Source organism: Lepisosteus platostomus, chromosome 6 (genome assembly GCF_059453375.1).
Source record: "Lepisosteus platostomus isolate fLepPlt1 chromosome 6, fLepPlt1.hap1, whole genome shotgun sequence".
Taxonomy (NCBI): Eukaryota; Metazoa; Chordata; class Actinopteri; order Semionotiformes; family Lepisosteidae; genus Lepisosteus; species Lepisosteus platostomus.
The window spans coordinates 23,938,131-23,951,474 of record NC_142616.1 but is presented as its reverse complement, the minus strand read 5'-3'; the positions used below and the strand labels follow the sequence as shown (position 1 = coordinate 23,951,474).

At 37.9% G+C, this 13,344-nt stretch overlaps 1 protein-coding gene across 4 annotated transcripts in view; it reads left to right on the top strand.

The window, feature by feature from the left end:
• The window catches only part of exoc6 (exocyst complex component 6), a 66,501-nt gene that overhangs the window by 30,557 nt on the left and 22,600 nt on the right, over positions 1-13,344 (top strand). For 2 of the 4 annotated variants that reach the window (XM_088634948.1, XM_088634949.1), the window contains exons 12-19: positions 1,217-1,288; positions 1,872-1,969; positions 2,973-3,078; positions 3,440-3,549; positions 7,987-8,098; positions 8,640-8,774; positions 9,491-9,670; positions 10,366-10,395. In XM_088634948.1, the coding sequence (XP_088491074.1) occupies positions 1,217-1,288; positions 1,872-1,969; positions 2,973-3,078; positions 3,440-3,549; positions 7,987-8,098; positions 8,640-8,774; positions 9,491-9,670; positions 10,366-10,395 (843 nt within the window). The remainder of the gene's footprint in view (positions 1-1,216; positions 1,289-1,871; positions 1,970-2,972; positions 3,079-3,439; positions 3,550-7,986; positions 8,099-8,639; positions 8,775-9,490; positions 9,671-10,365; positions 10,396-13,344) is intronic. The other 2 variants (XM_088634950.1, XM_088634951.1) reach the window with 1 other exon arrangement.

Genomic DNA, 13,344 nt, shown 5'->3' with positions numbered 1-13,344 from the left:
TTTGTCTTTTGCATTTTCCTTGTGAAGGAGATGTGCAGGTTTCTGTAGAGGTGGATAATTTTAAAGGTTTTCAGCATCTTGTTGCACTGTAAAAGCTGTATTTGGACAGTTTAGAGCAGAGGACACAAGGCATAAGGATTCAGGACCACAGCCATTTCCGAGGGAGTGTGAAATGGTTTGTGTGATGAATCCATAAACAGTGGGAGTTATTGCTCTAAGCAGTGTGGTCTGAGACGTGGGATGATGCTGCGTGTCTCAACCTAGGTCTTGGTCATTCATGGTGATGATTTACGGACTCTCCGAGGTTGCCTGTCTGACAGGTAGGGGGCAAAGAGGCAACTCTGGGGTCTTGTGTAAATGTTTGGCTTGAGAGCTTTTCAGGTTTTAGAGCTGTAAATCAAGTCTGAAAGGCTGAGCAAAAAAAAAAAAGATTTTTCTGAATTAGAAGGCCAACTTTTTTTTTAGAAAAAAGGGTTATGGAATTCAACCAAGACATGTATAGTTCTTAAATTTTAATTTATCCCATTGTGTGGTGAGGACACTGGGTTTCGAAGAGTTATCTCCAAATGCATGATTGCAGTTTATTGTGGGTGACAGTGGTACAAGTAAAACACATGTCCACCACTCTGCACTAGCCATTGTTTTGTGCAGTAAACAGTAGTCATGACCAGACCTCTGCAAATGTCAGGGGAGGCGGAGGTGATGATAGCCCCAGTGTTTGTGTGTGAGGACTGTGTCCCCCGAAGCAATAGTCTTTCACACAGCCCGCTAGACAGGAGTAAGGTAGAGCACAAACCATGTGGAGCTCTTCATCAGGCCCATCTGTCGGCACCTGAAAGCTGGGTCATTATTTCACTTGGTTCCTTAACTTCAGAAGTGATGTTCCATCACCCAGATTCTTTCATCCAGCTTGGCTTCGCATGCTTGTATAGGTTAAAAAGACATACAAGGTATTTGTTTCTGGTGGTACCGTTATTAATTTGAGCTTATTGGGAAAATGATTTAATAGTGAAACAGTGCATTGATTATATTTTTAAAATGCACTGAATACATTTTAAGTTTCATTTTGATTTTTTTTTTCAAATAACTGCTTTGGCAGGCCCCCACATTGTCAATGTGAATGAAACTTAGTCAAAAGTGTAATCTTTAACAGTATGTGGTTTGATTTAATCAAATTTCTGTGGTCGATTTTGATTGCCTGTTATGTTCCCTGCAGTCCTATTGCAATGATCCCGACCTTGTCTTAGAGCTGAAGAATTTAATTGTCATATTTGCAGATACTTTGCAGGTTAGTACAAATCTCTTTTTGAAAAGGTTCATGTAAAATCGGAACAAGAAATGTCCAAATTGTTTGAAAAACAGAGTTTTTTAAATTGTACTCAAATCTGTATACAAACTTGAAAATTATGTTGAGAAGTGATTTTGATTTAAAGGCTTTTGCAAGTCTTTGGGTTGTGGTTTCTCAATCAATCTTGACATTGCTGAACAATGTCATGTGCAATGAAATGCATGTGTTTTATGATTTTTGACGGCTATTACACTGAGAAAAATCAGGTGCACAAACTTATTTTTCTGGCCTTGGCTGTTGTGAATGTGAGATCACACAGCAAGCAGCAAGGCTGCCATCAACACATGCACCTGTATTTTCACAGGTCTTGTCCTGTTCCCAGTGTTAATAAGACTTTGAATTACAGAAAACAAATGGGCTTTTATAAGGTATTCGCCTGCATGCAGTGATTTGCTTTGCAAGTCACTTGCAGTATAATCTTTCTCATTCCATGTCACCTTGTTTTATAACCACGTTTGTGTGTAATGCACTATGTCGAATATTATTTTGTGAAAAACATTTTTAATTCCTATCCTGTTTGCAGGGCTACGGGTTTCCTGTGAGCAGGCTGTTCGACCTTCTGTTTGAAATACGGGATCAATATAATGAGACCTTACTGAAGAAATGGGCAGCTGTGTTCAGGTTAGTCAGCACATAGTGCGCTAAAACGATGCGTAAATCTGTTAAGATCTAAGAAACTGCAAGTGATACATTTTGGGTCTGTATTTGCAATATAAATTTCAAATAAAGTTAGTGTGATTGTGCATGATGAGCAGTTGAAATAAAGCAGAGCGTTGGGCGTTCCCTTAGGTGATTTTCAAAGCGTGTTTTGATGTGAGATTTGCTTTCAGATTCATCACAGGGTCCATTTGAGGACAAAGGGGCCTGTTCTGTTCTTTTTTTCCATTCTTCCTTTACCCCAACCCCCCCCCCCCCCCAATCACCACCACCCGTCCCCCATCAATTTCGTCCCACCTTTCGCCATTCGTGGGGAACCCCCGCCAGGCGTGGTGTTAGACTTCAGTACAACACGGAATTCCGGGGTACCATATGAAGAGCCCTGCACAGGACACCAGCAGAGTTTTAGTGTTAAGCAGACCGTGTTACTAGGGCTACGTGACCCCAGACCTGGCCAGTTTAAGTATTAATGCTGAAATCGGCGGTGCGGAACGGTCCACAAAGATTCTAATTGACAGGCGACGTTTTTTTTTTTGTGCACATGTCCAGCTGAGACTTCTTGCAGGCTTTCTTATTACAAGGCTCTGTGTGTCGTATGACCTATTATGTGCTTCACCCCAGCTGTGCACGCATCTCGGGCGCTTAAGGCGCATACCCGCCAGAGATTTTTTCCATTTAACACATACTGAACAAAGCCAAATAAAAACGGTATTAAAAGGGATTTAGAGCACTCACGTCGAACTTATATTGCACTCACATGCGACACAAAATAAGTCGCATTTTTCTGATGGCTAAATTCTAACCGTTAATGCTTCTATGTCTGCCTAGGATGGCTCTGTGGCTTTATGGTTTTCAAACTTAATATTTATAAGAATCATCAAATTGCTTCACTTTCAAAACTCTAAACTCATTTTCAAAAAATAAATGAACTCATGTAATGGAAAGATAAGGCTGCATCTATTTACAGGGAAATATTTGAACAGGACAACTATAGCCCCATCCCTGTAGAAAATGAAGAAGAATACAGAACCGTGACTAGCAAGTTTCCATTCCATGATGCAGAAATTGAAAAGGTATGTAAAATGCTCTTTGCCTTTAAGATTGCCCTGCTAGATTACAGTTCATACTTACTGGTTATATTTTAAACGTTAAAACACTGCAGCAAGATTCAAAGTGTAAAGAAAACAATACGGAGTCCAGAAACTTAAAAGAATTTTCACAAACACTGAAGCGAAAGCTATGCATAAGTATGGTTATTTGAAACGTATTATTTGTTATTATTATTAAGCCTAGAAAATGCTGTATTTTTATTTGCTGTTTTTATTAAATACTTTCAAATTGATTTTAGCTGCACTGTAGTTAACAGTATTGGTGTTAGATTTACTGTACTTTACTAAATCACATTTTCATGGTTTCTATCTTTTTTTCTAACAGCAACAGTTTCCAAAGAAGCTTCCCATGTCTCAGTCAGTGCCTCAAATCTACATTCAGGTGAAAGAATTCATTTACGCGAGCCTGAAGTTTTCAGAGTCCCTGCATCGCAGGTAAAAACAAAGTGATTACATTTTTATATTAATATTAGGTGATACAAATATTTGTGTTAAAAAAACATAACATTTTAACTTATAATCCATAATAAAATTGTCTGGTGTAAAGTGGCAGACATACTGCCATATAATATATTGTTTTCCAGTGTATCGCTCCATAAACAAAAAAAAATCATGAAATAATCAAGAGATTTGTAGTTGTCATTTATTTACAAAAACCAGGTGACTGATGGATATTCAATTCTACTAATGGAAACTTATGTTAGAATATTAATAATAAGATAATTACCATATTAATATTAATGTGTAAATGAAAATTGGGAAAGAAGCCACTAAATCAAATGATATAAAATCTATATTTCCATCTAATTTGTATATGTTCTTTGGTGAAATATAGAAAGTCCTTCAATCCCAGAGCACAGTATTATTCGGCTGACTCCAAGATAAGCAGAGTCTATGATCGTAAAATGAGATGTGAACGGTGAAGACAACTTTTAGACAGTGCTGCGAAATCTGTTGTTTGAGCTCTTCAGGGTGCAGTGCTGTACATGCGATTTCGTAATATATTCTGAGAAACTCCTGGCATTTTATAGAAAGGTTGTTGGCAGTGCAAAGCTTCCCAATTACTCTGAGCTGATTTTGTTTTCACAGAAGAAGCAGGTGATAGCAAGGGCTTGGGTTTTCTTTCTTAAGCATGTCTTGTCTTGTCACATTTAGGAGCAGTAGAATCCTATTCATGTCCCAGACAATGGATTATTAAAAAGTCATTGGAAGTCTGTATGTTTCAAACTGCGTTGTTTGAAGCTGTCGAAACCAAAGTCTTGGAAGGAATGACGCTACATGCTGTTGTGAATGCTGTGGGAAAATATGTGAAATCTCTTATAGACCGATAGAAACTTCAGTAAAACATTACCAACTTTTGGACAATATAATTTTTTGAAAAGCAAATGCTAATAGCTACCAATTTAGAGTAGGTCTAAAACATATTTTCTCCAGCTGTAGATTTCAAAGGAACAGGCTGTTTTGTTACAGTAAGTAAAACTACCAATAAGCAATTCAGGCACAAGACTGAACACATCTGATTTATCATTTGCACGTAGGGTTTTTTTTTGTAGGTGACATTGAGCTGCCTTTTAAAAAGTGTAATGCCTATTCTTTTGTAGTTCAGTACAGGATTAGTGTGTCCATATTGTGTTCTATTCTTTTCCTGCTGCCCTCTTCAAGTGATCATGAGTTTTTGGGCCCATCATTCCTCATGCTGTCCAGTGATCCCTGTAACCCAGTGTAGCCATCTTCTAAAACACCTGGGAGCAGCAGCCAAAACGTCTGGAATGGTGCTGGACAGCAAGAGCCAACCAGGCCTTTGTCTGGGTTTACTTGGTTCTTCTACTCTCCATACCTCCCAGACCTTTTTAACGCGTCTGTGTTGTTATTGCTATTGGCCAGAAAAGGTAGCTGTGCACTTACAGAATAGGTCTGTGTCTTTACAGTCTATCAGAGCAGCAGAATTTCAGATTATCCATACTAATTGGTTTGGGACGCCAGATATTATGTATGGCAATGAAAACATCCTGTTGGGATACGAGTGTGCCCGTTTTGAAAAACCCTTCAAATGTAACAGTCATTATAGGGATCGAGTTGTGTTATTCTTGTTAAAGTGAAATTCACCGCGGATTTTCAATAATCAGTACCTGATCTGTTGTATAGTGGGGATCAATACTGTAAAGGGTGGCCTCCAAGGAAAAACGGGTTTCTGCTGCAAGTAGCGTAGGTGGACCAGTAGGTTTATACTCTTTCCTCTGGGCCAGAGTTTTCAAACCAGTGCCCCAGTACTAAACCTTGGGACACCATGATGAAGGAGGCGGCATCCTTCAGATGAAACATTAAACCCGAGTTGCTCACTACTTGGCCCTTAAGGATCCCATTGCACTTACTTTCGAGAGTGGGGTTGTAAACCCTGGTGACCTGGCTGAATTCCACTCACGCCTTGTACAGCATACCCTACCCCAATGTACCTCCTTAACACTGAGGCAGCGTCTCACCCCTGCTAATGATCTGTGCGTAGTCTGCTGGGATGGGAAGGCTGCCCTGCGTACCCCTGGTGTAAAGTAAAGATTTAAAGTCCTGCGAGAAAACTTTGGGTGAGAAAACACTGTATATGTGAATTGATTAATCATCGCACACTTTTAATTACGTTTATAGATACAGCTGTATGTTTTTGTACAGAGCAAAAATGTTTACAGTTTACAGAATAAACATTTATAAAATTAGATTTAAAAAAGTTTATATTTTGTCTTGCTTATATTTGGAATACACTTTTGTTTTTAGAGGCTTATTTAAACTGATCGGCCTTTTATTGACTCCTGTCAGGGTTTCAGAAAGATTATGAGGTTGTCGCCTAGATACTGACTGTTTCTTTACGCGTTTTTGCTCCACAATACATTTGTTTTGGTTTGGCAGACTTTACAAATCCAGTGTAGCTGCTATTTAAAATATTTGACATTGGGTAGCATTGTTAATTGTTCCTTCTTTTATTTAATTGAATTCATCCTTATTCTGTATTTAAATTGTCCAATTAAAAAGTAAAGTGAACCCCCCCAAATAGTATCGATTAGTAAAAAGTTTGAACTTTTGTCATTCATTAATAAAGGTGCACATCATAGTTGAAATAAAGATATCTTTGCTTAGATATCAGCTTTGTTAGCTAAAATCTGCAAGTTTTTAGCACCTCCTAGGCTCTGTCACACCCAATAATTAATGCAGCTGACTGTTGCTTTACACTTTGCTAATTGGTTGTTTGAAAAGTTAACACTTGGTAATGACAGTCTTCTTGGCCTCATTTATAAATGTTTACTGACCTGCCCACTCCCTCCCAGTAAACAAGTCACATACTCAACTCCAGTCAGTAAAATCAACAAACAACAGCAGCGTCATGCAAGCACAAACAGCCATCACCCCCGTCAGCTCCTCCTTGGGAGCTGCTGTTTGTGCATAAACGCCCAGCCTGGTTTTGTTTCGCTCTCTTGTGCTCTCTTTACAGCAATACAAATCCTGATCATACTTTCCGATTTATTTGTGACATAAAAAATGTAACTAGAAACCAGGGGCGAAAACCTGCAGATCTTAGCCTTCACTTTTTGAGGGTACACTTTTTGAGGGAGTTACTGTTGATTGTAGAAATCCGTAATGGAAAACCATTACTTTCTTGGAAGAGTTTTTAAGCAGTTTTTTTTACCTTTTTTTAAAGATCCCTTTTTCTATATGAGAAATAAATAAAATGTCTGCATACACAGTGCTTGTGTGCTTACAAATGTTTAATTTCATATGAATGGTTTTAAATGAGAGAAGGGCAGCTGTACTTGTAGTTTGATAGTTGGTGGTTAATTGATCTGCGGATCTCATCCAGCTGCTTCTTGAAGGGTATCAGCTTCCACAACATGGATGTTGTTGTTGTGGATATTCACAACACTATGTGAAAAGAAGGGCCTCCTGTTCTCAGTTTTAAATATATTTCCACATGGTTTCCACTTGTGTCCTCTGGTTCAAGTGTCGATAATTCACTTGGATCCAAGACTGAATATTTGGATCAGGTCTGTTTATAGTCTTCTCTGTTCAAGGCTAGCTTCGGTTCTTCCAGAACATTCCCTCAAGCCCAGGAATGTATATAGTTGCTCTTTTCATGACCGATTTGCATTATTTTCTATAATGTGATGACCGAAATTGTATACAATTTTCTAAATTAAATAAAACATTGTTGAGTGCTCAACAGAACTTTTAAAATTAAACTCTTCCTGAAGGGAATCTCTCTTTGAAAGAGTTTTCAACCTTGTAATATAACTCTTAAGATGTTCGTTTTGTAAAATACCGATTTGAATCTGAATAGCTAAAACTGTACGACAGAGAAATTAGTTGAACCTGCTTTTGTTTGTATGTGTATTTTCTACAGTCATCTTAAAATAGTCTCCTAACTCTCTGGTGGAAAACAGCTTCCTTAAAAAAATAATTACTGCAGTTAAACCATTTTATAGCAAAAGAGAAAGGAAAGCTGAAAGACTTCCCTTCTCTCAATAGCAGGAGTTATGAAACCCCTGTAGTAAAATAGTTATATTGAATTTCCTAGATTTAGAAACACTGTGGCCTTTGACTCCAATGGCCATGGTCTCCTTCTTTTAAGAAAAGTCTTTTGATGAAGTTGTTTACTAGTTCACGGTGTTCCTGTGTAATGCACTAATATAAGGCTTCATCAGTCCACATGATTTCAAACTTAGTGGTGTACTTTAGTCTCTTGAAAACACCCTTATCATAATACAGTTAGGTATTTAAATAATGTTTTTGTCTTTTAAAGGAATATAACCTTTCCCAATCTGTCATCTTTACTTCGTCTGAATGAAATAGATCGTATTTGGTTTTACTTAAAAGTATTTTCAATTCTAGTTCAACAGAAATAGATGACATGCTACGGAAATCCACAAACCTGCTGTTGACCAGAACCTTAAGTAGCTGTCTTCAGAACCTCATCAAAAAGCCACATATAGGTTTGACAGAGGTATGCTGTTTGCATCTGGATTTTTATTGTTTTACTATTATGTCTGAACAGAATATCATAAGTATTTGGGTAGAAATTGGAATATTCTGTTCTATCTGGAAAAGAAATATGGTGTGACAAAGGCATCCTTTTATTTGTCATTAGTATCAGCGTTTCAGTTATTTCAGAGTGGATTTGTTCACACAATAGCTATAAACTAAAACACTTAGTATAATAAGAAGTTTGATGTAAATGATAAGAGGCAGATTTAAAGTTTGATTAGAGTTACTCTGCTCTGGGTTATCTTGCGCCCTTTATTAAGCCTCACTTAAAAACGTATCGCTCCTCCTCCAATTGAGGAACAATGTGCTTTTAATTTGAGAGTGATAGTTTGCTTCTACCATTACAGAACCTAAATAAAGTTAAGTACCATTTCCTGCAATGCAGTTAATCCCGGGAAGTAATTCTCTGGGTGGTGGCTGCTCTGTGACTTTAAAACCAGGTCATGATACAGATAGGAGGAGGAGAGAAATAACTTGATGTTGTTTTTTGTGCTTTGTAGCTGGTTCAGATCATTATAAACACGACTCACCTGGAACAGGCCTGTAAATACCTGGAAGACTTTATAACGAACATCACAAATGTTTCCCCAGAAACCATTCACACTACGAGGCTCTATGGCCTTTCCACGTTTAAGGTATGCAAAAGAGCAGAAATGTGTTCAATTGTACCTGGCACACTTTCTTAGTCATTTTTGCACAGTTTGTGTGACCCTACAAAATGCACAGGTCCTGGAAAACATGAGAACAATTACTTGCAGTGTCTCGGCAACAGAAAAATAAGTTAACGGGAATGTCACGGACTGCAGATTGTAAAACCTGAACAACTACAAATCTGCAAAATATGTATACATACAGTAAATGGCCAAGCCACATTGTGCCTGAAGTTGTGTATGCATGCATGTGAATTTATGTGAGCACATGTATATAATTTCTGTTTATATGTGGCTTTTGTAAAAAAGGTAATTTACATCTTCCATTCTGAGAACACTGCATAAAATGAGGCTTGATAGTACATCAGGTACTCTTATGTTGACATTTTTGGAGATGCTTTTTTCTGTAATACTAAGGTTTTACTGTTTATATGAACCTGGTGTTCTTTTTTTTTAAGCTGTCTCACACAAAACTATGCAGATAGAACACACGTGAAATAAGTGGTCTATTTAACAGTGACAGTGATAAAATGTTGCTATCATTGTCACATCTCAGATTGAGGCTACTTTAGTAGTTCTATGGCCAACATTAGCAAAATCCAATAGAACTGCAACCTAAGAAGAAATATTGCATCAGTGTTTAATATGATAAGAGTAAGATTGAAGGTGATGTGAAATAATAAAATACCTGTTGTATTTAGGATGCCAGACATGCAGCAGAAGGAGAGATCTATACTAAATTGAACCAAAAGATTGATGAGTTCATTCAGCTAGCGGACTATGAGTGGACCATGTCAGAATCTGATGGAAGAGCTAGTGGATATCTAATGGACCTCATCAATTTCCTCAGAAGCACATTCCAAGTCTTCACGCACTTGCCTGTGAGTATATTAAGTTTAAAACTTTGTCAGAGAACTTGAAATTGTCATAGAACTGCTGCCCTCCCTTGTATTATTTTTTAATGCTAGGTGGTCGTTTTTTAACACGAAATCCTGTGTGTGAGGTTAAGCCTCGTTCTGCAGTGAGGGAGTTGAAGAATAGTATTGTGCTTTCCTGTGAGGGGTTTTTAATTTAACTGAAAGGTATCTTCGGATTTCCAGGCAGCACAATCTTTCAATTACCTACATAGGTGGCTTTTAATCCAGTTAGAGCAATCCTCAATAGGGGGAAAAGACAATTATACTATTTAGTCCTTTATCCTTTACACTATACCTCTGATCCTATTGCAGACTTAACTTCCTAGATAAACAGGAAAAGAGGTCTTAAGGTACTGAGGTGACTGCTTGACTAATCTTCTAAATATTTATTTAAAATTGGCCAATTGCTATATGGTGCAGCTTCCTATTCTTCTCCACAGGAAGGTTGTCCCTAAGATGTAACATTTAGGTTTTAAAGCAGCTCAGGAGTGTTTTCCCCCCTGGCTAGGGAAATTATTTGTAACATTAAAAGACCTTAAGTTCTCTTAGAATTAAAACCTGTCTTTCGTTCTGCCTTTCCTTTCTACCCATTTATTGTTGCCGTGCTTTCTTTCCCTGTCCGTATTTGATTTTTGATTTCCTTGCTGGGTTCTGCTCAGAATAACAACAATGACCATGCAGCAATGTCGGTAAGTAAACGGCTGTGATGACAAAAGCACAAGCATGCACATTTTCAGGACTGTGGACTGTCTCCAGGCTTATTGCTTTCGCCACGTTTAACCTCAGTGGAGTCGGCTGAATGAGCTCTTCTTAAGTGTTTAATACAGCCAAGTGTCTTTAAGCTGTACATTTGTCTGAACCTTGCTTGTTAAGTAGTTTGCGTAACCAGTGCAGTTAAACAGATCGATGTCCATACACGCGTACAGCAATATTTTGGTCAAGGTCACACCCTGTCCTTTTACCGATCTGTGCTGCGAGCGAAGAACGTCTCAGTTTGTCTTTCAGCCACAGCTTTGAAAATTTGTTGGTTTCAGTCTAAATTCTGAATGTAAAAATAATGACTCAATTAAACTGCTCAGTGAAGGTATCCAAATGAACTCCCCCCTCTACCTATTTATTTATCCAACTTTATGTATTACATACTGTTGTGATTTTATGTGACTCTTATCTTTTGCTTGTGTTTTGTACTTCTGTGGGAGAAGCCAAAGACAAATTTCCACAGCTGTGGACAATCAAGTATCTGTCTATCGTATTTGATGCCCCAGAACCCGTTGACGGCAAGGACAAGCCAAGGATCCAGTATCTGTGTATTCTAAAGAAGAAATAATTAAAATGACTAAATGGCTCTTATAATTTAGAAGCGGATGCTGTATTTCCACATGGAATGGTGACTGCTTTAGTCTAGCCTGAACCCCCTGTCTGGACTCTTTTCACAAAGTTTATTGGCCAATTACTTTTACTTTTTTAATTTGTTTTCTCCGTATCTGACTATTTATCAAAATTTGTAATGGGAACCGCACTTCTCATTTCTCATTATTTATGAAAACATTTTTTTAACAGAAATATTGCTATTTTTTTAGCCGTTACATATTTCTGTTCCGTTCATGTGTGTAATTCACAAAAAAAAACAACTGGAGCGAAAAATCAAATACTAAGAAGAGTGATTGTTATGATTTATGGTTGCCTTATTATTGGTATATGTATTTTACCAGTCTTATTTTGGAATGGTAACAAATAAACTTCATCTCATAATAAAGTAACTTCCTCTTGATGGGGTTAGAGGTGAGAACTCTTAAAGTTAAGAGAAATGTTAACCCGTTATCTTACTGTGTCTGAGGCACACCATAAGCTACTTTTAAAACAAGCTGAGCTTAATTCCGTGCTGAAAAGTGGAAAGGGAAAAAAACACAACCTTGTGTTTACCTTTCAGCATGGAATTAACCTCTGCTTGTTCCACGCTGACACAACTCCCCACTCCAACCTCCATTTTTCAAACAGGTAAGCAATGCTTGCACAATGTCAGTATTTGCTTGTGCTTGTAGATGAACACTCCAGAAAGCCTTACATTTCAAGTAAAGACTTTGATATCTGAAGAATTGATATTTAACTGTGCAGGACGGAGAGGGGGTTCTGGGGAGGTTTTTATCCACTGGGCTGGGGGGATGGGCACGGCTGTTGTTCATTGTTTGGGTGATTGGCAGGGAAAGTCAGAACTCACAGCTGGCAGTGAGGCGCTAGTGGGTAAGGGCCGACTCGTCTCCACAAGCTAGATTGAAAATATGTCAATCAAATGGCCGTATAGGCTAGCGAGAGAATGGTTTCCTTACTGACCCCACCAAATGTCACCTCACACTGCCTTTGATTGGCACAGCCCTGGCAGGGAGGATGGATGAAACTGTCACTGGCTGGATAATTGTGCTGCTGGACTCAGCCTGACAGCAGGTCTTTGGCTCTTTAAGTGGATCAATGCAAAACAAATTAGCAGATTGTAGTCATATTTCTCATTCTATAAGCTTTGACTTTGTTGAATGCAGTCCATAAATCATATTGACTGACATTCAACTGAATGATGAAAGCTCCTTTTCAGGCAGCTAGTGCCGATTAAGAAAGATGTGTAAGTTTTCTTTTTTTCTTCTTTTAAAGGAAAAGTGCCGTGAAAGGATGCATATGGTTGACCCTTTGGGAATTTCCTAGGAGCTAAATGTATCTTTGTTGCAATTGTTCTTAAGTTTAAAAAGCTTTTGGCTACTCTAGAAAGGATTTAATGTGTCAGCAGATCTCCTTTTGAAATATAAGTTGTTTGCTAAGGGGTTTCTTCCTTTAGCATTCTCTGGTTTAAGAAGGTTAAAGAGCACATGCCTATTATTGACTGGTTTTGTGCCTGGAGAATCGCTTGTGTTCTGTCCACAGTGTGTCGAAATCGCAAAGTAGGTATCAAGTGTTTGGATCTTGCTCACAGATCTCAGCTTGAACACATTAAAGAAATGTCATTCTTAGGTTAAGACAGTATCTTTCTCTTTTGCCAGTTTTCGGGAAGGCTCTCTAGCCAGTACTTTACTCCTTGTGGAACATGAGAATGTATACTGTTTTAATCTTTTACTGTTTTGCCTTCTTATTCTGTATACCAGAATTACAGAATAAATTATGTAAAACAAATTCTGTATCACAATGTGACTTTGATTTTTACGTATAGTCACTGTCAGAAGAATTACTGTCAAAATATTAAGACTAATTAAATTGTAAAGACCAATAATCATCTTTTTTTCTGGGTGATATTACTCCTAAATTCACAGTCTGGTAAATGAAAGATTAATTGTGCTGTTTCTGGGAAATACCAATTTAATGCTCCTTTAGTAAGAGAATGTGTAACTCTCTACTCAGCACTTTCCGATCCTGATTTAGAGAGTTAATAACTGCATTTGTAATTTGTTGTTCCCTTTAAAACTGAGATGTTTCTTATTCTTTTTGTCAAATTCATCATTAGGACTGTCAGCAGAACCCTCAGTTCTGTGCAGAGCTAGGGCCTAGAAAAAGCTTACACTGTGCTCTGCCATTTATTTCTTTTTAAACATCTTGTCATTCACAAATTTGCTTCTGAGAATACTAAACTCTTTATGAAAACTAATAGATAGCGATTT